This window comes from Taudactylus pleione, unplaced genomic scaffold (assembly GCF_031769625.1).
Source record: "Taudactylus pleione unplaced genomic scaffold, aTauple2 ptg000290l, whole genome shotgun sequence".
In the NCBI taxonomy this organism is placed as follows: Eukaryota; Metazoa; Chordata; class Amphibia; order Anura; family Myobatrachidae; genus Taudactylus; species Taudactylus pleione.
The window spans coordinates 2,983,507-3,008,462 of record NW_028284692.1 but is presented as its reverse complement, the minus strand read 5'-3'; the positions used below and the strand labels follow the sequence as shown (position 1 = coordinate 3,008,462).

The window sequence follows — 24,956 nt, the reverse complement described above, 5'->3', positions numbered from 1 at the left end:
CCCTGAGAGTATTTTCAAAGTTAACAGCGGTAACTGCAGTCATTCTGAGAACAAAGGGAGAACATCTGGTTAAAAGTACAGACAAGCACTCACATTTATAATGAAGATGCGTTTATTGAAGAACAACCTTGGATCAGGACATCAAAGCCAGGCTTACATTGCAATAGGTTAGCCCATCTCTGAAAATATACGTGGCCACTTAGCCAGGTCTGTGGGGTCTTTGTGGGTGGCAAATCATGGGGCTTCTGCTGAAGAACTCTGCAGAGTGGCCACCTCGTCCTCTGTACATTTCTGACATTTTGATACCTTTGCGTCAGAGATCCAAATTTTGGCTGTAATTTGGGAGCATTTCCTCCAATAAGGACAGCTTTGGAATGTCACCAATATATACAGTGTTCCCTATAGGAAGAAGATCATAGCACTTTTGTTTTTAGCTCTTAAACCCTTTTTTCCTATTCCATGAGGGACACTGGACTCCCGCACACACTTCTATTCAGGGTTCCTTTTCTGTTATTGTGGTGTTCATGTTTACACTTTTTTTTTTTATTTGTTTTGTTGTGTGACAACACAACAAAACAAATATTATTTTGTTTACTCCAACTCTGGGCTTGGTCAGTTATTAACTAAGGTCAGCTTTGCCTATTGTGGCATGGTGGGGGAAGGGAATGAGCTGCAATGGTTTTGTTTTCTAAGTACACAGGCACCTTGTGCCACCTCCAATACCCAGTGTCCCATAGGATCAGAGAGAAGGATTTTAACAAAACAAAAATGTTTTATTTAATTTTTTTTTATGGTCAATTTTCTTAAATTTAAGGTTGTTACATTAGGTCAGAAGAAAGGCTGTCAATGGTTTTTATTCATTTGAAAATACTGTATATGCAGGTCCACTCTATGCAAGAAAAGTACTCATGGGCTGGGCTCTTCACATATGTGGGGGAACATTCCCTTGGTCACATATGCTCCTCACCATTCTTCCCTTCTCATGTGTCCCAACCCCCTGATCACATTAGCTGCTTGGTTAAAACTAAAGACACTTGAATTATTTTAATCCTTTTTAAATTCAGTTGGATTGAGTCCTGCTTTTACAGTTTGTGGTTAGTAAAAACTAAAATAAATGGGTTGAGCATACATTACTACATTTATAGTGTGTTTAACAGTATTTCATTTGTACAGAGAACATTACTGTATTCTAGGTTTGCATGTAAAAAGGTTAGAAAAATGCAGTGTGGCCCTTAAACTAGGCCAGAAGTAGGCTAACTGGGCACTCTAGCTGCTATGGAACTAATCTGTTTGAGAACCATTGTTTTAGTCTAGTTCTTCTAATATGGATACATATTAAATTGATTTTAAGATGATTATATATATATATATATATATATATATTATATCTGCAGCATATAAATAAATAATATATATAAATACATATAAATAATGATGAGATTGTTTGAAATATAAATTACTCCTAATTTTGGGGCTAATCTCTGATAGACTGGTTAATATTTCAATACAAAATGTAGATTATTCTATTTAGAAATCCCCTCTGTTGAGCTTGTGTTTTCTTTGCCCATTTTCCCTCCCCCTATTGGTTTTAATGCCCTGGCTCTTACCTGTAGACCTGGTTATCACCTATATTTTGGTATTTGATACTATTTGGTATTGACAGTCGATTGGTGCTGTACTCTTTATTGTTCTGTTCTCTCAATGTTCTGTTTAACCTTACCACAGCCTTGGCCAATTGATGGAGGTGTGAATTTGGCTCCAGCTCCACCACAAAGGGATTTGCTGCTGACAGGGTGAGTGCCTTTGTAAGAATATTGTGAAATGGCATATGTTTGGGCAATATCTTTAAAAGTATTGGCATGTCAGTCCTGCATTATTTCTGTCAATTGTCTTAAAAAGAAAACAGGATTTTGGTACTTACCGATAAATCCCTTTCTCCGATTCCACAGAGGACACTGGAGTTCAAGACAGTGGGGTATAGACGGTGGTAGAGCAGAGCCTGGCACTTTAAATAATTCTGAAGTGTGACTGGCTCCTCCCCCTCTATGCCCCATCAGCCCCAGTTTTAAGAACTGAGCCCGAGAGGAGACGGTAAGGAGAAGACCACAGAACGGAACAATACCGACTGAAGGAGAACAGAGGAACCCACTGCAGGGAACACATGCAGTCACACAACTAGATAAGGACCCAACAAAACGGCAGGAACGCAGCGCTGGGCGGGCGTCCAGTGTCACCTGTGGAATCGGAGAAAGGGATTTATCGGTAAGTACCAAAATCCTGTTTTCTCCTTCATCCACTAGGGGACACTGGAGTTCAAGACAGTGGGGACGTCCCAAAGCCAACCTCCCGGGTGGGAAGCGCGGAGAACTTGCCGACCTTTCGGCCAACCGAAACAGGGACAGCCCAAGACTGGAGGCATGTCGTAGAGCCAGGAGACAATCAGAGCTCCTTGCTGAACAGTCACAGACATTCCACAACTTACAGCGTAAATTCAATGGAATACGGCTAGAGAGTAGCAGCAGATGAGAAGCATCAGAACACCGTAAGCTCAGCCAAAAACAGACCAAGCAAGACCGCTGGGAGCAGAAAAACCCCAACTAGAATCCATAGAATGGCAGTAACATGAGAACAAAACTCGAGAAAACCGTACCAGCGACAACTACAGGAAGCTGCAACAGTCTCAGACAGCAGAATCCCAGCACTGCGGGACATCAATCATATAGATAAAAGTATAATGATACCAATATACAGAGACGGAGCTGAACCCGTCCACAGACTCCTAACCAAGCAAACAAGGAGGCAAGAGTCACGACCTAACAGTCGCCCTGAACCATTCTCGAGGTCCAACTACTAAAGGGTTGGTAACCAGTGGAAGGTTTAGACCATAGAAGTTGTCAACGAGTGGCGATCCCACTGGGCATGAGGCGGATACGAGAGGATTGAGACTACAATTCCTTCCAGTGGGTCAGACGGCAGTACCACCCCTCCTGTCAAACAGCAGACAACTTCCTACATGATGGTAGAGTGTAATCAGTACCAACTACTGGCCTGAACATAGTATGAAAACACCCAGGATACCCTTAGCAGAAAAAGAGCACGGATGCCACCTCCACCCAGGGAGAGTTACCAATATAGGGAAGTATCCCATCCGCAAGGCTAAAGCACTAGGACAACTATGAAGGTACCATTCAGGTACCTGTCAGTGTGCTGAATTTATCAACAGATACTGAACAGGAAACAAACCAGGCCCCCTGTATGGAACATAGAGACTGTCACACTTTATAGTAAAAATGTGCATTAGCCCATAGATGCGCTTCAGTCCATAAACCCAACAGATTCCAGTAGAATAGGGTCACAAATCTCAATGTTACAACTATGCACCTACACACCAGGAAAGCTCTAAAGTGTACAGCCAACTGATTTAAAAGAACTGAAGGCTGCTAGGACAGCAGCTAGGGTGCGTAAGATAGAATAACAGCTATGTCAGGATGCATGAAAAGGAAGCATCTTCCGAGGTATTAGTGGGGTAAGCACGCTTACCTGTGAGCGACCAGAAGCCCTCTGGACGCTATGTAGAATGTCACTGACCTTATTCATCTCACAGCAACCCACCACGACAGGTACAGAGAGTAGCCTCAGTGGGCAAAGATCAATGCTCTACAGCACGGACTTCAGTCTGGAGATGCTGCAGAAGAAAATACTGTAGAAACTAGCAAATTGTTAGTGGAGACAAGAAGGCCGTACAACAGGACGCTATACCTGAGCCTGTTCCATTAGGGATATGTATCCATATAGAGATTACACATACCCCAAAAACGGTCTGCTAGTGTATCCTTACATTAACACTTATAATGGTGAAGTGTGTATTACGCCCACAATCTGATACAACCCAGGCCAGACCCTGCCTATATCGGCGGGTGGCCCTAGTCCTCATGTAAATTAACTAAATAAGCCATGAGGATGGAATAGATCCTGGATTCTCTATGTACTGATAGGAAATGTACCCAAGGGACCATCAGATACCCATTTTATTGAGATATGCGACAAGACAATAATATAAAGTACCAGAATCGATACTGGGAAAGGTACCTGTACATAGACATAGAATGCGTTAATTATCCCAAGTAAGAAGAGATATATATATGTAGTGATAACGCCAGTCAGGGCCAAAAACAGATTTCTCCAATTATTAGGAAAATTCATACAAGGAACGGGAATATATCAGTATATATACACATACACACACATAAACATAGCTGCATGAAAAGGCAAACTCTTTGAAAGGAAGAGTTAGTACCGACATAGTAAGTCAGTTGTCAAACTCCTGCACCAGGAGATCAGCACGCTACATACATATACACACACACACATATATATATCCCGCAATAGGAGATCAGCATGCTATATCTATATATACACACACTGCATTCCTAGTGTCTTACAAGTTGGTTACTAAGTGCGCCCTAGAGTGTAGTTGTAATTAATAGGTCCCCCGAAGTGGACGCCGTAGATATAGACTGATGGAAACAGGACTATAACCCGAGGCGGGTGTAAGTACATATACATGTGTGGACATACAGGAAGGCCCCAGGACATGTATAGAGTCCATACTAGAAGCAATGCCGTAGGAGCCTGTGACTATCCTATGTAAGCTGCAGAACATGACTCTAGTCTATAGAGCCACCATATAATATGTATGGATATAACAGACAGCTTCTGGTAAACCCTGGCAGCTTTCCAGACGTGGAATAATATGTACCTTAATGATTGTGGAAGTATAGGCATACCTACACATATCCATAATTATATACATATACACACACACCACCCAATCCCTTGGGAGAGATGGTGTAAGCGGAGTTATAGAACAAACTACCGGATCAGGAGAGTCCAGCCTCTCGTCGCAGCATCCTCTTTAAATATGCTAGGTATCAGACATAAAACTGAGAAGAACATATCCTACCCCTGCTTTAATGGTAAGGATAAGAAGCAAATATATATATATATATATATATATATATATATATATATATATATACATACATACACAAATCCCCACATGCCTACGCGTACCTACATACAAGATTAGTAGGTGACGATATAATTTGAAAAATATAACATGGGCAATAGTTTAGAGCCATGGAAGGAACTGAGCCCCAGGTCTTAACGCCGGGTTTAGTTTAAAATACAAGTATATACATACATGTGGCTTACCTCCACGCAGGGAGACTGCTCATGTGCCGCGCGTGGCTGTCATTCTGCTACGGCGTTGGGGCAGGAAATGTTAGCAACGAACTATCCCAGACTGATTGCCATCCTGGGACCCTTCCGTTACCGGTGTACTCGCCTTATCAGGTGTGCCCTTCTGGCTCCAGATGATGGAAATCAAAAGATGACCTCAGTGATGCTAGACAGCAATGCCAACCACCACAACGGCCATATGTTACTACTTCGTGTTGTGTGTGCTGCCGAAAGGAATACATAAGATATAAATCCATATAGATGCATACCTTCTAAGGTAAGCACCGAAGGCTGTTGAGATTTAACATATGTGCAGCCACATATATGCATGAGAAGAGTACGGCTCATTCTTAAGGTGAGCCAATGTGAGGCATAAGCCTGAGGATGGGACGCACCCTTTTTGTAACCTTGAGTTAAAGATATGCAATAACCGTAATTTCTGGCAGCAGCCAGAACAGTGGCCCGACTATGCATACTATACACATTTAGGCAGAGTGATCTCTGGCAGCTATAGATGGAAGAAACACACTGCATTATTCTGTTACACATCAAGCATATTTGCCCCAGATGTTCAATGTAATAAGCCTGCCGCACCTGGTATACCCAGGCGGTCTCCCATCCAAGTACTAACCAGGCCTGGCGCTGCTTAACGTCCAAGATCAGACGAGATCGGGCGTGTGGCCGTAGGCGCTGATATATATGTGGTGGGCAAAGTGGCGTGGACACAACCTCTATATTAGGCTGTGGCATGTTCCTCCCTGTGCTTCATTTTTTTTTTTTTTTTAAATATAATATTAAACCAGTACACTGCCCAGTTCCGTAGGGGAACTACCGACGTGCAATATAACAGAGATGAGGCAGAGCCAGAATCTATATAAAGACTGCAGGTTAAATTACAAACTCCACAGTTGTGCCGTTAAACCTAATAAGACCAGGTGCTGTAGGTTTAAGTAAAGAAAAAAAAAAAACGGAAGAGGCCATATGCAAGCACAGGGAGAACATACAAACTCCAAACAGTTAGGGACGTACTGGGAATAAAACCCACAACCCTGTTAAGGGTTGCACCCCCCACAGAACTCCAGAGTGAGGATGCAGGAGATGCTGGCAATAAGCCCCGGCTCCTTTTAAGGCAGGTGCATATGCTGTTTTAGAATACTCGCTGGAGGTAATGGCGGCATCTGTGCACGCCAGCATGGACTAGACCACCCCTATCAATAAGCGGGCGGGGCGCAAACAATGGCTGGTATACAGGCATAATGCGAGTGGGGGAGCGGGAACGTAATAGCCAGCGCCGGTGCATCTTCATACAAGCACCGGCGCCGCAACCAGCAGCCGAGAGCGCTGTGAATAACAGCCTCGCTCTCCGGCGGCTGTGTGCAGAAGCCAGCGCTTCTACAAGCACCAGCGCAGCAGGGAACAGCCGCGCTGAGCAGCTCCCTAAGCCCCGCCATGCGGCCAATTGTAGCCAGCGCCGGTGCAATCTCCGGCGCCGCAACCAGCAGCCGAGAGCGCTGTGAATAACAGCATCGCTCTCCGGCGGCTGTGCTCCTCCCCCTGCAGAAGCCAGCGCCAGTGCTTCTTCAAGCGCCAGCGCGGCAGGGAACAGCCGCGCTGCTGCGCAATGTAGACTCCCTTATGGGAGTAGCGGGTCGCGGCAGGCTCCCTCCCCGTGGGGATATAGCAGAGGGAGGATTCGGCTCTCGTGAGAGCAGCAAACAGAGCGCTGTCAGGCTCTATAAAGTAACACCGCGCTCATCGTGCAGGGATCAGGCATGCTGCTAGGCAGCAACATTACAGACTGTCTGAACAGTCTCCCTGTACATGTATCCGCGCTCTATGCGCGGTACCTCCGCCCCTTGTAATAACGCTAGCGGCATTATAACAGGATTCCAGGAGGGGTTATACTACAGTATATACCACCTGAGCCTGGGAGGGGGCAGAGGGGCCGCAGATTAAACTCCGTTCCCCATAAGGGGAACAGAGCTATACGTACCACTGCTGGCATCAGGGCTGCGGCTAGGCATTCGGAAGCACGGACACAGCCTCTATATTAAGCTGTGGCGTGTCCTCCCTGAGCTACTGCCAGGGTGCCTGGGACTCCGACACACACTCTTTTTAGTGGTGGCGGGTCTCCTGATGCCTCCATGTAGCAGGCTGACAGACGCAGTACTCTGTCAGCCTGTCCTCAATGCTTTGTGAAAGCTAGAAATTAAAATAAAGTTGAAATAAAAGAAAAAATACTAAGTGTGGGCTGGAGCTCAGCCCTATGTGACCGGCTCTCTCGGGCACATTCTAAAAACTGGGGCTGATGGGGCATAGAGGGGGAGGAGCCAGTCACACTTCAGAATTATTTAAAGTGCCAGGCTCTGCTCTACCACCGTCTATACCCCACTGTCTTGAACTCCAGTGTCCCCTAGTGGATGAAGGAGAAATACATATTGAGGATTTTATCAGTGTACATTGGGCTGAGTACAGTTGGTTGGTCTAATAATTTTTTTTTTTTTTTTTTTTTTCTTCATTGTTCCCTCTATTCCTTTGTGCAGAGTAGTTATGTATAAATACAGATCTCTTCTTTTCTCCTTTTTTCTTTTTTTTTTTTTTTTTTTTACTTTTCCTTCTAAGAAAATTTGTCCAGTCTATTGAACAAATATCCATATGTAAACCCCTTTGCCACAGAGAATTTTAATTTTTATTTACGTACACGATCTTCACATTCCAATATCAATATCAGAATTTTTTTTATGTACTGTTTTAAGTTATTGGAGGGAATTCAGTTCAATGCGATGATGAATAGCCGCGGGAGGGAGCTCCCGGAGCTGTTCAATACACCGCTCTGTTTGAACAGTCAATAATTGGTTAAGTCAGAGAATGCTGGCTATCGCGACTTAACCTGGGTGTTTAGTCGTGAGAATCGGCATCCTTCGACTAAAGTGCCGGCCGCGAGGCTGTTAGTGTCACGCTGGGCTGGCTAACAGCTGCATGCCCGGCACTTTTGTTGGATTTATCCTTGCATCCCCTGGGGAGGGGGGGGGGGATGTGGGGGTTACTAGAAGAAATCCTTTAGCCCGCTCAAGCAGCGCTGTAAATTGAATAGCTTCGGGAGCTCCCTCCCTTGGCTATTCTTAATCACATTGAATTAAATTCCTCCCTAAGTTAGGTGATCATCATACAATAACTAGATTACTAAGGGGAAACACCATTTGAATGAGGAGACATCTCTTTCAAACAAAGTTTCCCCTACATGTGTGCGGGCCAGTGTGACGCAGATGTGGAACAATGTGCTCCCCTATCTATAGGGAAAAAATTCTGTAGTGCTGGGTAATATTCTTTGGTGATCACAAGAGAATAGCTACTAGGGTGCTGCTTCATTTGAATTAGAGGACTATTCGCATGGTTGCAGCAGCAATTATGGACATGATGAGGGACGTAGTGCCCATCCAGCCATATACAGAAAACATGTTTTCTGTAGAGCAGGGTAGCATTGCCATGTGATCACCAGACAGTAAGTGCTCAGGGGCAAAGCTATGGAAGACATAGCCGCCGGGCTCCAGCCCTGAAGGGGCACCTCCTCCCATTGTCCACAACATATTCACCCCACTTAGGGCTGCAACTATGTACCCAGAGTGTACCATCACGGCCGTCCAATACATGGCACCCCTTCCCGGCACCTGAGAAGCCACCATACACTAGTGGAGAGTCCGTGTCAGACCATCAGCTGCTGCTCTACAGCCTGCCGCTCTATAACAAATTGCTACATTACAGTGTCAGCGGCTGTGATGGGGGTGGGGCACCAAATTATAACTTGCCTCCGTTATGAATTTACGCCACTGTAAGTGATTGTTAGTGTTTATTATAAGTGTTTTGTTTATTACTATTCTTAGTGCTTAGAGTGTGCATCTGCATTTTATTTTTTCTGCGTGAATCTAATTAAAACTACCACCTTCTCAGGCATGAGGACGGCACTGTGCGTTTCTGGGATGCCTCTGGGATTTGCCTCCAGCTGATGTACAAAATGAGCACAGTGGGGGTCTTTCAGACAGACACTGATCCCAATGATAACCTTAACTCCCATGGTGAGGAAGAGTGGCCCCCGCTGAGGAAAGTGAGTGCTAAAGTTCTTGTTTATTTTACTTATTTCAACCTCTCAAAAACACATCAAACGTAGCCTTGTAGAATAAAATCCGTACATTGCTTGCGACCCACCTTACCAGTTGCCAACTTATGTCTGTTCCCTACATGCATGTTGTACAACTGTTGTTGTATTTTCTGTTTGGTTCCTTACAGGTGGGCTCTTTTGACCCTTACAGTGATGATCCCCGTTTGGGAATTCAGAAGATTTACCTGTGTAAATACAGTGGCTACTTGTCTGTTGCTGGAACTGCTGGACAGGTCAGTGATTTTAAGCACCAGCCACATAGCTTGTTTTGCATGTTTTATTATAATACTTAGAATTATAGAACAAGGGTGCGAACATGGTGCGATTTTCTGACGTAAGATGTGTTTGATTTCCCTTGAAATTCTCTATACGATGTGGTCAAATGGTGTACGATTGATCGTTACAATCATATGATACAATGCATACATGTGTATCACATTGTACACAGTAGATTGCAATCTTACGGTTTTGCGGTAAGATCTACGATCCAGCTATACGACAGCGGGGACACGCATCGACATCGTAAACACACAATCAACCCACGATGTGCACGATTGATCGTTTCTATTGATCGAAATCGTCCACATCGTGCAAAAAATTGCACCATGTAAATATAAATGACAGAATATGATGCTCGTTTCGTTGTGGTTTTCGCTTTGATTTTCTATTTTCCCTAATGTAAACCTGCTTTTAAATGCAAAATTCTCTCTTACCATCCAAAATACTGAAGATTCTTGTCCTGGAGCTGAATGATGAATCAACACAACAAGTGGTAGAGCAAATCCTGGTTGACCTGTTGCAAGAGCAGGAATACCGCTGGAAAGGCCACGAGCGACTTTACGCACGACATGACCCAGTGCGTTTTCCTCCTGGGTTTCAACCTTTCTCCTTGGTACAGTGTCAACCTCCTGCTGCAGTCACTTCCTTGGCGCTGCACTCTGAATGGAGGTTATTGGCATTTGGCACCAGTCATGGCTTTGGCGTATATGATTTTCAGCAGAGACGTCAAGTGATGGTCAAGTAAGTGCCACAAAATAAAAGTCCAGATATCCTGTGCAAAAGAAATGTAAATGTTGCTGGGCAATAGCTAAATATTTTATCCTGTAAAATATTTACATAAACTGAAAACTGAAGTATTTCTATAATATGCAGTTTATTGCTTTAACCTTTTCAATTCTGTAAATAAAATTAAGTAAAAGTTATTATTTTTGTGTTTTCTGTTTAATCCCTTCCTCTGAGACTAAGGACATTTATTAAAGACCTGAACAGAATGAGGTTACCCATTTTAACAATCTTTCAGCTAACCAACATGTCTGGAATTACAGGTGCACGCTACATGCCAGTGACCAGCTAGCACTGGAAGGTCCTTTATCCCGAGTCAAGTCACTGAAGAAATCTTTGCGCCAGTCCTTTAGGCGTATCCGGAGAAGTCAGGTCAATAAGCGAAGGGAAGGAGCTACAAATAAAGTGAGAACCAGAGATACTTTGGATACAGGGATGGGGGTACTCCTTTGGGTGGTGAGGTAGTTTGGTAAAGTACACAGTATATTTGGTTTGGGAGGTCTCTTGAATCTCTTTGGGCATGATATGTTCCAGCTATAGTACCTTTGGGTGGAAAGGGTCATCTTTCAAAATGGGTATTTGGCAATGTTTAAGCAACGTAGACTATGAGAAACTATTATAGTTTGTGTTTGTCAGGTGCACGAGGCAAATGCCCGCTTTGAGCAGGAGGCACTGCGGGAGATGGAGTTGGCACCTGTGCAGCGCAGAATTGAGGCTCGATCAGCAGAAGATTCCTTCACTGGTTTTGTGCGCACACTGTATTTTGCAGACACCTTCCTCCGTGACAGTAAGTTATACATGATTGGGAAATGAAAAATGCATTTTATTAACTTTAAAATAGGTATACATATGATACACGAGGCTGTAGTTTGGAACCCTTTCCCACTATTATTGCTATTCTGCCTCTTCCTGTTTTGAGTTATCACATCTATCTAATAAGTGAGAAAGTGTGTGCGTGTCTGTTTGTCCTTTATGCATGGCCAGGGTTTTGTACTTAGCTCCACCAAATTTGGCAGGGCTGTGTAGTTTGACCAGGATTGGGTTTTTGCCTTGGTTTGAACTTCGTCAGGGCCACGCACTGTCACACAATCCCATAAAACCAGGGCACACTTAAATTACATAGGTTCTGGGGCTGATGGGCTGGCTTTATACACACATTGTCATACTTTATCACTTTTTCAACAGCCGCTTACATGAAATAAGGAGTTAGTCAGCCCTCTGTGTTTGTATGATGACATTGAAAAGTGTGTAATTATTAGCATTTCACTCACTCTCTCATCTTAAAGCAGCCTGGGGGGGTCTTAGCAAAGTGTCGTGTAGGTTCCTGAGCAGTTCAGTCCAGTACTCCATATATTCAGACTGCGGCAGACAGCATAATTAAACCGCAATCTTTGAACTGGCAAAGCTTCGCATACAGAGAATACAAACTGCAGGGGAGATTGATCAAAGCCACACAGTGCCACTGTGGATGGGCCCCCTTCTGGTCGGGAACGGTACTCCAGTCCCAGCATTTGAACTATGGAAACATATTTAATGGGGCAAGCTATACCTTCATGGTATGCTGGCTTGCATATTAGAATTAAAGAAAGGTGCGCAATGTGTAAATAGTGCACCTGAATATAGCTTACACAGTGAAACAAAATTCAACTCCTATGGCTTAAAATATTGTATACTTTTCGTATCTATATTGTTTTCTTTAATTATCATTTCTCCTTATGTTAAGTTTGGTTCTTTATAAATTTATATTGCCAGGCTCCCGACACTGTCCATCATTATGGGCCGGTACTAATGGTGGTACGGTCTATGCTTTTTCCTTGCGAGTACCTCCAACAGAGCGACGGATGGAGGAGGCAGTGTCTGCAACACAGGGTAAGATGTACTTCGTGATTGATGTTCAGTACAGATCGTAAGGTGGGTACACACCTAGCAGATATATCTGTACATGATGATCGTTCATCTACACTGAACGAAGACACTATCTTCCAGGCAGCAGCGGGTCGCGCTGGCCGAGGGGCGAGTGGTGGACGGGACCATCATCTTCTAGGCAGCAGCGGGTTGTGCTGGCCGGGGAGCAGGTTGTGGGCTGATCGACCGTACACACTTGCTGATGGACAGATATGTCTGCAGATATATCCGTCCATCGACTGTGCAGCACAGCCAACGCGATATATCTCTGAACGACATTGTTCACAGACATATCGCTAGTACACACTGACTCAATTGATCGGCCAATATATCGGTCAGTGTGTACCCAGCTTTAGTGTCGGTAATATCTTATCTGTTATTTTGCCTCATTGTATTTTCCTAGAGAATTGTGCTCCCCTGGTCTTTCCCTAGGATGTGCTTGGAATATTGATTTTTGGCTTTATTTAATATTCTATTTTTCATTATTTATCTCAGCCAAGGAAATTCAGCTGATGCATCGAGCACCAGTAGTGGGGATTCTAATTTTGGATGGTCACAGTGTTCCCCTTCCAGAACCTCTTGAAGCTGCTCATGATCTTTCCAAAAGCCCAGATATGCAAGGCAGCCATCAATTGCTGGTGATATCTGAGGAACAGTTCAAGGTAAGAGTAGTCTGGGTGAGTGGGTTGTTTTTTTTGCTTTTACACAATGTTTGGTCTTACATATAACTTTTCCAGGTCTTCACCCTGCCAAAAGTGAGCAGCAAGCTAAAGCTGAAACTGACAGCCACTGAAGGGTGCCGGGTACGCAAAGCAGCAGTGTGCACATTCGGTAGCTGCCGGGCAGAGGATCACAGTGAGAACCACCTCACAGTTCTTACGAATCTAGGAGACATCCAGGTGGTGTCCCTGCCTCAACTTAAGCCACAAGTGCGGTACGACTGTATCCGAAAGGAGGATGTGAGTGGAATCGCATCCTGTGTGTTTACCAAGTACGGACAAGGTGAGTACAAAGTTTCTTTCTGGTGGACACCTGCTCCGTTGACAACTACTCTGATAGAGGTTTATTACAAAGTGCAGGTACTACAGATCTTTTGCTGTAGAGTTAGAAATAGATGTATATTATATTTTCTACCAGTGATATGGTGGTAGCTAGTGCTGCTACTGTCATTCTTTTAGGACCGTGTCATTTAGAGGGATTTAAAATGTTATGCTTTCCTGACCAGGAAATTTAGTAATTCTAAAAGAATTATACGCTGGTTCGGTGTATCAGAAAAGCTGCTCGCAGCGATTCTGCTCCATGTGACCATATGATAGCAGAATTGCTACTCTTGTTCAGGAGAACAATGGGGTAGATGTATGAAGTAGTGAAAACAGTGAAGTGTGCCGGTGGAGAAGTTGCCCATAGCAACCAATCAGCTTTGTGGTTGCTTTTATCAAATACATTCTATAAATTGACAGATGCTGATTGGTTGCCAGGGGTAACTTCTCCACTAGCACACTTCTCCACTCTTTTCACTGCTTCATACATCTACCCCAAAATTTCTTATTACACTGTTGGAGAAAATCATTTCTGTAGAATTCCGTGGTCTCTTAGTAAGAACCTAGCAAATTGCAATGTGCTAAAGTGGCCACCTGACATTGGCTTCATACTCTGTTTTTCACTTCAGGGTTCTACCTCATCTCCCCTTCTGAAATGGAGCGTTTCTCTCTGTCCACATGCTGCCTTATTGCGCCTCGATGCAAGGTTGATACCCCTGAGCCCTCATTTAGTGGAAAGCCGCAAAGAGGGAGCAGCACAGAAAGGAAAAATGAAAGATCCAGGTAAGTAACCGAAGTAAAGTGACAATGTGACACAAATAACTGACATTACGTCAATAAGTGATATGAGTCATTGATTACAGAGAAGGCTTTGCCCGTAATCCTGAATGTAATGTAGTGTTTCTTCTTGCAGGGTGTCCAGCAGGAGTGATGGGGATACAGATGGTAAGGAGGAAATCACTGAATGCTCTCCTATTGCAGTATACACATTTATTGGGCCACACGTTTCACTAGTGTCTTGCCATTCCCTTGTTCTAGTGAATGATTCTTATGGGACAAACCAATTATTCCTGGAGAAGAGCCTCACATAAACTCCCAACAGGGCTCAATTTCGTGCTTGTAGTAAGACCCTCAAGCCTAAAGTATAAGGCATATGTAGTGTCTGACTGGGGCATGGAAATGCAATGGCAGGTGCCTACTGAAGGGGTGGTATTCGATATAAAATAGATGTAGTCATCAATTGGAGAGGTGTGCCAAGGGCAAGACTTAATATTTTGCAACCACAGATGTGCAAACATAGCACTGTGCCCCTTAAGTCTAATAAATTTTATCTGTACCACCTTTAGTATAATAATAATCTGTGGATGCTTTAATGATCTGTGCCCCCTTTAGTCTAATAATAATATGTCCTTTAATTTTATGTGCCCCCCTTTTAGTACAATAATAGTATTATGTGCTCTCTTTATTAGACTAGTAATCCTACATATCCCCTTTATTAGACTAGTAATCCTACATATCCACTTTATTAGACTAGTAATTTTATGTGCCCCCTTTATTAGACTATTAATCCTGTGTTTCCTTTATTAGACTAGTAATCATGTGTCCCCTTTTTTAGACTAGTAATCTTACGTACACCCTTTATTAGAGTAGTAATTCTATGTGCCTCCTTTATTTGACTAGTAATCCTACATATTCCCTTTATTAGACTAGTAATTTTATGTGCCCCCCTTTATTAGACTATTAATCCTACGTACACACTTTATTAGAGTAGTAATTCTATGTGCCTCCTTTATTAGACTAGTAACTCTATTTCCCCCCCATTCGTTTTTAAATATAATGAACATTTTCCTGACTGCATAATATAATGTTTTAGTATATAAAAGAGATAATCTGTGCCACTTTTATTACGTTAATCATTCCCCCCCCATATTTTCATTAGTGTAGTTATCCCAACCCCCCCCCCCCCTTCCCCACTATTTTTTTTACCCCCCCCACCCGTTCAAGGTGGTGAGCAGAGCTCTGAATCATGGCGACCAACCAGGGATTTACCTTCATCCCCTCTGAGTCAGTAAAACCCTGGCCTTATCTACACATATAAGGGGGGCTAGCTGTAGTAATGACAGAAACACTGCTGTGCATGGGAGAAAAGAAAATCTTTGCCCCATTTGTTTACTATCACAACTTTACATTGGGTTACCTTCACATTTTTAAGGTACTGAGACTTTAACATACTTCATTTTATTTGTGACTCTCACACATATTTAAACCCTTGTAATATGCTCTGCACATGTAGTGTATACCTGCATTTTATTATAGGAAAACCATTTTTTTATATCAGCACACAGGGCCAGAGGACCACTGATGGAGCATGCATTGCTAAATGATGAGAGTAAGTACCTTCCTTACTTTACTGAATGGTCATACACGTGGACACAGACAAGATATGTCAGAGAGAAGTGGCATCTGTAAAATAAAACCACATTATAATGGATGTCCGATACAGCAGTAGATCAGATTGCATAACCTGTTAAGCCGCTATATCTGAATGCAATTTATCTTCATGTGCATATTGGGAACCCATGATATGCAGTCTGGTTGATAACTGCACACCCCTTTGCCAATATTAGCGTACTGCACTTTTTATTGGCGTTTGCTCACATCAGGATTACCAGCCAAACACACAGTAGCTTGGAGCTTACTGTGCCTAAAAGGAGACCGTTTTGCTCCAGATTGGGGTGTGCATGGACAGATTGTTAGACTTTCCACATTTAACATGCTGTTAAAAATAAACTGTAGCCAGAGACAGGCTAATAAGGTCAGTTGAAGCAGAGAACACATCTAAGTGAGGGAGACCTACTTGCAGTTCAGAATTCTTGTAGAGACAGTCGGCCTGCAGGGGCACACATCAAATTGGTAATACAAAAAAGAAGCCAACTTATTTAACATTGTATCAGGTTGACGTTAATGAGTTAAAATAAAAAAGTTATGCATGGCTTGTATGTACAGTTTTCCTGATCTGCCATAACCCATCTGCTCTGTGCTCCTAATGGATAACCTGCTTTAAAGAGACCAAGCTGGTGAATGGAAAGTACACAGTTGAGGGGTTAATTACATTTGTTTGGTCCGGTCAACCAGTTAAAGTGTAGTACAGAAGAGGGGCATGAGGCTGTTAAAGGCATTAGGCCAATGAATGGTGTTTACAAGGCAAGTATGACTTCATTATCTTAACTCTTTGCACTCCACTCCTCAGGACCCCAAACAGTGCATGTTTTCCAGGTCTCACAAAATCACAAGTGAAATAATTATCTCCACCTGTGGCTCTTTTAAAATGTGACAGTGAGTAATGAATACACCTGTTCACCTGCTGGGTGACCTGCAAAACATGACCTGTGTGGGGTCCTGAGGACTGAGTTTGAGAACCACTGCTCTACTAGATGGCTTCCTTGTCTTTCCTGTATATGTGACATTGATCATATTGCACAACATTTAGGAGTATATTACATGTATTTTTATCACCATGTCTGGGCATGGGGAGAAGGGGCACTTCTGAAGGGGAAACAAAGTCCTCATTCCCTTAGTTTTATTAGTTGGAATTCCTTTCCAGTCAGTGTATCTTATTTACTTTTTGATGGTTAATATTGGAGGTCCTTGAGAGACCTGTATCTGCTCCAAGTGATCAGATCTACTGAACATTTCCCTTTTCACCGCTAACTCTGCTTCGTCTTCATAGGGCTTGGCTTCATTATTTTGTTCTTTGTTGCTGTTTGTAAAGTCACGCTTCTGTAGCAGGGGTAGGTGGTGATGACTTGACAAGGGGGAACTTACTTTGCTTTTTCCCTGGAGAGCGCTGCCTCCTATTTGGTGGTATTTATGTAGTAGTTCTGTGCCCAAGATTGTTGCAGACAATTGGCCTGATTGAGTTGCACGGTATTCGCAGCACCGCTGTGTCTGTGTATGCAGCGGCAATGCAAAATTATGCTAATGCCACATGAAGCGCCTCCTTCCGGCTTCTGTGATCTTCTGCTGCTTCCGAGGATGCAGCCATCAGATTACTTGCGTGAACATCGGCCATTCTTAGTAACCCTCAGGTTACTCAGGATGGCTGTGAAATTCATGCTTCCAGGGCCAGTGAAGCTGCTTCAGAAGACGCAGACACTGACCTCAGCATGCCACAAAATTGTCAGTTTTAGAAAACTCTCCCAGTCGCCGCTCCTTCCCCACCCCTAAACATTTGCAGGAATTTCAATCATGCTGCGGATAAGGGACACTGCGACAGCCATCGCAGACACTGTTCGGCACATGCGCAGTACAGATCCTGATCGGCAATCGTCAGAATTGGTCGTAAACCATCGGGTTTGAGTAAAACTCTGAATCAGGCCCAATGATCATGATTCGCTTTCCAGAATAAAGCGAATATACTTATGTCCTAACCAATATCTGTATTTACAGTGATGCTGAGAGAAATCCAGAATACTCTAGAAGGATCTAGAACGTAAGTGAAACTTGCTATTAGATAACTTGAGAGAGCTTTGCTTTTTATTACAAGTGATGTCCTCTGAAATTGTAAATACTTTAATTGTAATGTGTATTTATAATCTAATAATCTATTTTTCCTTCACCATAATCTGGGAGCTATGTAATAACTGGCTTCTAGAGAGCCATGTATTGTTTTTGTGGTTACATGCGCCTCATTTGTATGTACTAGTCACATGTACCAGCCCTCCTAGGTTGCTCTGTGTTTAGTGATACCTGAGCACTGGTGGGTGTGAGTATACATAACAAGTCTTACTAGCTATGTGCAGTAAGCATTTGTATAGGTGCACACAGTAGCCTACCCATGGAGAAAGCCTGTTGTGATATAGAAAGGTATACTATAACTGCATGCTCACAACAATATACGAGAATGAGTATCAATATATAATCCATAAATTAGTCTGAAAATTAAATAATTCAGTGAGAGATCTGCAAGTCCAATTATATAAAAGATTGGCATATTAAGATAATTGGTAAATTAAAACTATTGCAGTTACAGTAGTGACATTTACCACAAGCATGGAGGTTGGTTGGAAAGAAACACTACCAGCAGGAGATCAAGTGGAAATTATATATTTGTACGTAAAAACAAGTCTCCTGCATGTACAATTTCTGCAGATAAGGGACACATCGTGTCATGAGGTTGCCATAGACTGTGTAGAAGGCATTTGACGTGGCTTCTTTACGCACCCTTCAACCTGTTTTGAAGTTACACATCAACCTCAATCATTGGACACTGTATGCTGATGGAATGGGATTGAAATGACACCCCCCCCCCCCCGTCCCTAACCCTCCCTTAGTGGTGCCTAACCATAACCTGCCTAGCCCTAACTCCCCCCTTACCGCTCAATAAACCTAACCTCACCCTGGCGTTGCCTAACCCCTGTGGCTAACACTAAGGGTGCCCCGGATTTAACTTCATTTGGAATGGTGTCCTCGCCGTTCCGGAGTCGGGATTATGATAGGGGTCAATATTTTGACGCCAATCATAAATCCCTAGCCGACATTCCACTGTCGGGATTGTGCGGCCGTCGGTCACATGACTACATCCGATGCTGATCATGGCTCTGGCTCCCACTAAGTATTTGTGTTTAATTATCCCTAAGTGCATGGGCTAATGCAGTAGAGCTGTTGTGGTGTAGCTGTGTTACTCAATTATGTCTAGTTGTAACTACTGCAATAGTAATCCCTACTAAACCGATACCGGCCATGTGACATTTACACTTACCTGCCTACCCTCCCGGTTTTCGCGGGAGGCTCCCGATTTTTCGGGTAACCCCCCGCACCCCCGGAAGGGTAGGCACTTCTCCCGCATTCTGCCCACTTCCTAATGTTCTCCCGGGGAGGAGATTTAAAAGGTAGGCAAATATGCATTTACACAGTTTATCTCAAACACTTCGAATTGAACATTAATTTTGTTTTTTAATATTGTTTTTTATGTTTACATCTGTCTTGCATTAGCCTAATTATATGCAGTCAAACACATGCTTAATGGAGCTTCTATAGGACAGTAGGTTGCACTCGTCTACATGACAAATGTAAATAAGAGTCCTGTTAAGTTATGGGGTAGATTAAAAAAATTTATATTGTATACACACACACCCTGTTCTGAGCGCATTAGACAAATGTAGGTGTTTCTTTATTTAATGGAAGAAATAAATGTTGTTTGTAAGAAGAAAAGTACAAAATTGCCCATTGTTATCCTTCACCACTTTGACAAGTGTCAGTCAAATTATTCTATGTCGGTCAATAAATAAACTCTGAGACTCAGTATTCTATAAAGATAAAGAAATAGTTTATTGGTGCATATAAGTCATGTTAACAAAAATCAGAATGCAATTTAGTGATAAGTAAACAAATCAATTATACTCCGCTTAAGTGTAAAGATCTTTACATATGTCCTTCATATCTGTAAATCCTCTGAGGGGGACACTTCACACATGATGCTCAGAAAATGGATGGTCAATCAAAACTCAGAAGTACTAAGCATAGATATGTTGCATGGCTTACTGTCTTAGCTGAATCCCAACAAAATGCAGAGAAGAAGCCCTTCATATAATATACTTTCTGCTTATGACGCTACACCCCATGATCTGGTATTTTGCCCATAATGGTAAAGCTGCATACACACACAACGATTTTGTTACCAACAATTTTATGAATGATTTCCTGTCAGATTATCTGTCAGATTTTTTTAAAGTGTAATGAACGATTTTTTTGAACTACAAATGATTTTTGCATATTCCCTTAATGAAAATTGTTGGTCAGTTTGACTGAACTATAAACGTGAATGCGCATGAACGATAATCGTTCATCGTTTTAACTCAGAAAGTCAACGATTGAATGATAAACAATATCGTTAACTATAATCGTCCAAAATATCGTTGTGTGTGTATGCACCTTTTGTGTGTGCCCACTCTGTTACATACAACACCATGACTTTTATCTTCAAGGTCAGTTTGCCATTCTGTTGCAAGTGTGTGTACAGACTCCTCAGGGCCTCATACAAGAAATTTGCTAAAAATGCAGAAACTACCAGTTACCATTTTAACCCTATGGTGACACTCATAAGCAAATAAGTTTAAGAGGCCTATGTATCAAGCTGATTTTTTACATAAAATTATGCAGAAACTTCAATTTTTGCATAATTTTATGTATTGTTCCTATGTACTAATAGCACAATGCAGGAGATTTCCAGCAGAGTGCTAATTAGCACTGCAGATCGCAATCCCCATTACTATCAATAGGGACAACGATGTGACCCTTATGTACTAAACTCCAAAAAGTGAAGCATTTCGCAGTTTGGCCCCTAGTAGTTTACACCTAAATGTTGTTAAATTAAGAAGAATGTTTGGTGTGCCAAATTTAAAACCAAATTTTTTTTGTTCTGCAGAAGTTTTGGGGAGAGAAATTCCCGACACATCAGACTCAGTAATGGAGCAGGTACAGTATTTTATATCTGAATGTCAATGTGCAAAATGGTTTTGGCTTTCCAAAAAATCAGTTAATTAAAAAAATATATGAATAGATTGTAAAAAGCTATTTCTTCTCCGAAAAAAAAAAAAAAAAAAAAAAAAAAATATATATATATAGATATTTTTTTTTGCTTTTAGTGCTGAATTTTAAAAAGTCATTTTGAGAGAAATACCCTTAGAATGAGAGTGGCCATTTTCAGGGATACCTGCACATGTAAGCTTCCCCAGGATGTATGTAAGGAGTACCGCAGCATACCCATCTCTGATCGCAATAGCAGGGGGCTGATATGTTGAGAGATTTACCAAGCCCCGGCATGGCATTAGCCGTTGTAACCGATATGGCAGAGTGATTGACCGGAAGTGCCGTGTGTGGATGGTGATGGGGGGTGGGGAGAGGGGCGTGGTCGGGCAAACACAGGCGTGCAAATGCATGGGCGTGCATAAATTATCCACTGCGATACCAGATGCCGCCTGAGGCCTCATAGCGTGACCTGAAGTAAGCAATTCCTTAGTGAGGTCTGGGCTTCATTAACTGTCCAATGTTACTCGTTGTTACCGATTTGTTTCTTTATGTTGGCCAAGTATACGGATGTGAGTAAGGAGAACTGGGCGTCCTTATGTCAGGCTACGATCACAATGCGAATGCAAACATTTACATGTCCGCTGATATTAGCAACTGCGTTGTGTGCGTATAAGCAGAATAGTGATCACTAGTGAATCCGGGTGATGGACCTACCAGACATCACTGCAATTTTCAGCTGCTCTCATTACTGTTTAATACAGTTGACAATCTTATCTTATTTTTCCTGCGCACCTCCTATATGGTGCGACTAAAAATGAGCAAAGATGTTGGTCCCAGAGAGCCTTAACTCAACCATTGTGGAGGTACTCAGTGGCACATTGTTAGTAAATGACTTCCCCCTCTGTGGTTAATATATTATAATGCAAGAAGAGACCGTGTGGCAGACCACTGGATACATATTTTTTTGTGAGAAGTTTTGGCTAATGTCCCATAAAGATGTTTTCTACATAGATCTGGAATACATAAATTACCAAGTGCCTGATAGACGCAAGAGATAAAGGTTTTTAATCTGCAGCAGTGAAGGAAGAGATTATTTCCAACCTCACAAAAATAGAGAAATAATTATAAATATCACTGCGCTGCTGAAACCTTAGGTTGCCTCAATACAGACCAATAATATTGAATACCTCCAAAAATATATAATTATTCCATATCATCTAATATGAATATTCAGTAATGAGATAAAAAAAGATGTATAAAATTTATGTATGTGTGAGAAGATCAAATACTTAGATCCATATATCCGTTTAAATGAGCTTCTACATATAAACCAAGCTGTGAATAAGCACAATTATTAGAGGTATGATTGTTCCTATATTAGGAAGCTGCAGCTGTGGTGAGTCTGGTTAGTAAGCAAGCGCCAGTTATTTTATACAGTTGTAATAAATATATATTTGGGGATTTTTCATTTTACTAGTCTTTACTGAGTCAATTTAAGATTTCACCTGCGCAGCCAGATCTATTATTTTTTATCTATCTGGAATACACCTTCCTTCTAATAAATACAAATACGTAATGATTGAGGTTGTGAACACCTAGGATATAGCCTTTTCTGTGAAAAGGTGCAAACATTGCATTGTTTTTATGTTTGATGATTTTTTTTGTTTAATCACTCATTTTACAAAGCAGAACTTATTTTTATATAGATATAATGTGAAGTAACACAAAATGGATTCTGACATTATTTGATTAAGTATAATATTGGCTGTTTATTTCTCCCCTCTCTCTGACGCAGAATGAGATCTTCTAACAACATGCTAACAATCTGGGTTCCAGAAAACCCAACACAAATACACTACTGATTTTACGCCTGTGGAGCTGAGCAAGTTACAACAGCAGATGCTTTATCTCCAGGGTTTGGACTGTTTGTGGCCATATACCCTCCAATTTGCACGCACCTCTTAAGCCGTTTCTACAGGAAATTGTTTTCTAAGTTATACGTTTTTACTGCTTTCCACCATCCTCTCTTCTGTGCGTGTGAGGAAGTTTCCAGGAGGCTTGTGGCCAAACTATTTTATGTTTTTTTGTTTTTTTTAATGTTTTTATTTGTTTTAAAAATATTTTTCATTTTATTGAATTATTTAGGATTAATGTTTTTTATACTGTAAAAAGTGGTGCAAGCCGCCCTGATGTTTGGGTGCCTTGAATTTATTGGGTATTGTGTTTCCCAGTGATTGGGCTGCCATGCAATCTATTTTTGTAGGAAATAACCATTTTGGTTGTCTTGCACACAAATAAATTATATGTTCCAACTACTTGTGGATGCAATGTCTCCTTGACTAAAGAACATGCTGGGGCTTATTTAATTAATGGTACTAAGAAATAACAATCAATGATCATCACAGTTTGGTACACTTGACTACTAAAAGCTGAAATCTTTTGCTATGAGTTATAGAAAATGACTCCTTTCACCATGTTTGGTATGTTACACAGGGATGCGGTGAGCATCCCGACAAGCGGGATTCCGTCTGCCGGAACCCCGGCATCGGAATCCCGAGCGCTGAGACTACACCGGCGCCGAAATCCCGACATGATTCCGGATGCCGACGTCGGGATCCCGATCGTAAGGACACAGCGGAAAGGTGAGTATCAGCCGCTGACTTACGTTTAGGTGCCCCGAGGGGTATTGGCGTTAGGCTGCGGGAGGGGGGAGGTTAGGCTCTGGGCAGGGGGGGAATTAGGTTCAGGTACCACCTGGGGGGTTTAGGGTTAGGCACTAAGGGGGGAGGGTTTGGCACTAAGGGGGGGAGGGCTAGGTTTAGGCACTTACCGGGGGAGTTAGATTGCAGGGTAGGGAGGGTTAGTATCAGGGTACAGGAAAGGAGGGTTAGGGGGTAAATAACACAGGGGAACAGTACTCACCGTTCCCCTGTCGGGATTTGAACCTTATGGATGCCGCGGTCAGTGTACTGACAGCCAGCTTCCCGTCCATCAGTATTTCATACCGATTCCTGTTACACATCATAAACTGTAGTGTTTGTTCTTCTATTTGTCATAAGCCTACAGTCACTCCTACTTAGAGCAAGGATAAAATCCCTGAGATTGCCTGATAAATGAGAACCTTGTGAGTTTTTGGAGATCAAGTTGCAGACATGCTGAGTCCCTAAACTCCAGAGATGATGCATTATATTCTTTTGGTTTTACACACTTATTACAATACATTGAATTACACAGATGGGTTGGTACCAAAATATTACCCCTGTTTACTTAGAATTAGCTAAAGGGGGGGGGGGGGGAGGCAGTAGGAGGAGGGTGAACATGAACACAGTCGGGAAGGTGGGAGCAGGGTGAACACACAGTGGAGAGGGGGGCAGTGGGAGAACACAAAGGTATTTTATAAAATATGAAAACTTCATAATCCATAAGGTTCTAGTGTAGCAGGTGGCACACAGCGGGGTGGGGGACAGTCATAGCGGGAACCGGCTGGGACAAGCCGAACATCACAAACAAAACAAACATCATTCACTTGCTTCACCAGTACTTAATCAGGCAGCGAGCAGTGCGCAGCTGCGGCTGTCTGTGTACTTAGAACTTGTCACTATCATGTCAGAGCAAGGAGGGTGGGCCAGCCGGGCAAAGGGGGACAGGCCGGCTGGACAGGCTTAGCCAGTAAAAGCGGAGCTCATTCAGACTGACAGCTCCAGGCCTGCAGCCCGCAGCTGCCGGTTTCTAAAGCCAGGCAAGGTGGGCGAACGGAGGCGGAACTGTTTCCGCCTCCAATTAGAACTAACGGAACGCATGTCTGTATTTGCATTTGCGGAACGCATGTCTGTTTAGAATTATATAGAGACATATACATAGTTATAGATGTAAGCATTTAGATTGATATAGGCATATAGATTATAGACATATATGGCCCCATTTAATATTTGCTTGTTATCACTCATTACTAATCTTAAATGGTGCTCCAACCAATCAGTTCCTAACTTTCACTTTTTTGGGAGCGGATTGGTTGGAGCACA

At 42.6% G+C, this 24,956-nt stretch overlaps 1 protein-coding gene across 2 annotated transcripts in view; it reads left to right on the top strand.

The window, feature by feature from the left end:
- The window catches only part of LLGL2 (LLGL scribble cell polarity complex component 2), an 82,361-nt gene extending 59,120 nt beyond the window's left edge, over window positions 1-23,241 (top strand). For both annotated transcript variants that reach the window (XM_088482555.1, XM_088482554.1), the window contains exons 12-26: window positions 1,726-1,793; window positions 9,190-9,343; window positions 9,526-9,630; window positions 10,128-10,417; window positions 10,723-10,864; window positions 11,096-11,246; window positions 12,212-12,328; window positions 12,860-13,026; window positions 13,102-13,366; window positions 14,034-14,187; window positions 14,318-14,349; window positions 15,743-15,793; window positions 17,854-17,896; window positions 20,831-20,880; window positions 22,730-23,241. In XM_088482555.1, coding sequence (XP_088338681.1) covers window positions 1,726-1,793; window positions 9,190-9,343; window positions 9,526-9,630; window positions 10,128-10,417; window positions 10,723-10,864; window positions 11,096-11,246; window positions 12,212-12,328; window positions 12,860-13,026; window positions 13,102-13,366; window positions 14,034-14,187; window positions 14,318-14,349; window positions 15,743-15,793; window positions 17,854-17,896; window positions 20,831-20,880; window positions 22,730-22,734 — 1,794 coding nt within the window. In that variant the 3' untranslated portion in view covers window positions 22,735-23,241. The remainder of the gene's footprint in view (window positions 1-1,725; window positions 1,794-9,189; window positions 9,344-9,525; window positions 9,631-10,127; window positions 10,418-10,722; window positions 10,865-11,095; window positions 11,247-12,211; window positions 12,329-12,859; window positions 13,027-13,101; window positions 13,367-14,033; window positions 14,188-14,317; window positions 14,350-15,742; window positions 15,794-17,853; window positions 17,897-20,830; window positions 20,881-22,729) is intronic.
- Window positions 23,242-24,956: the final 1,715 nt, after the last annotated feature.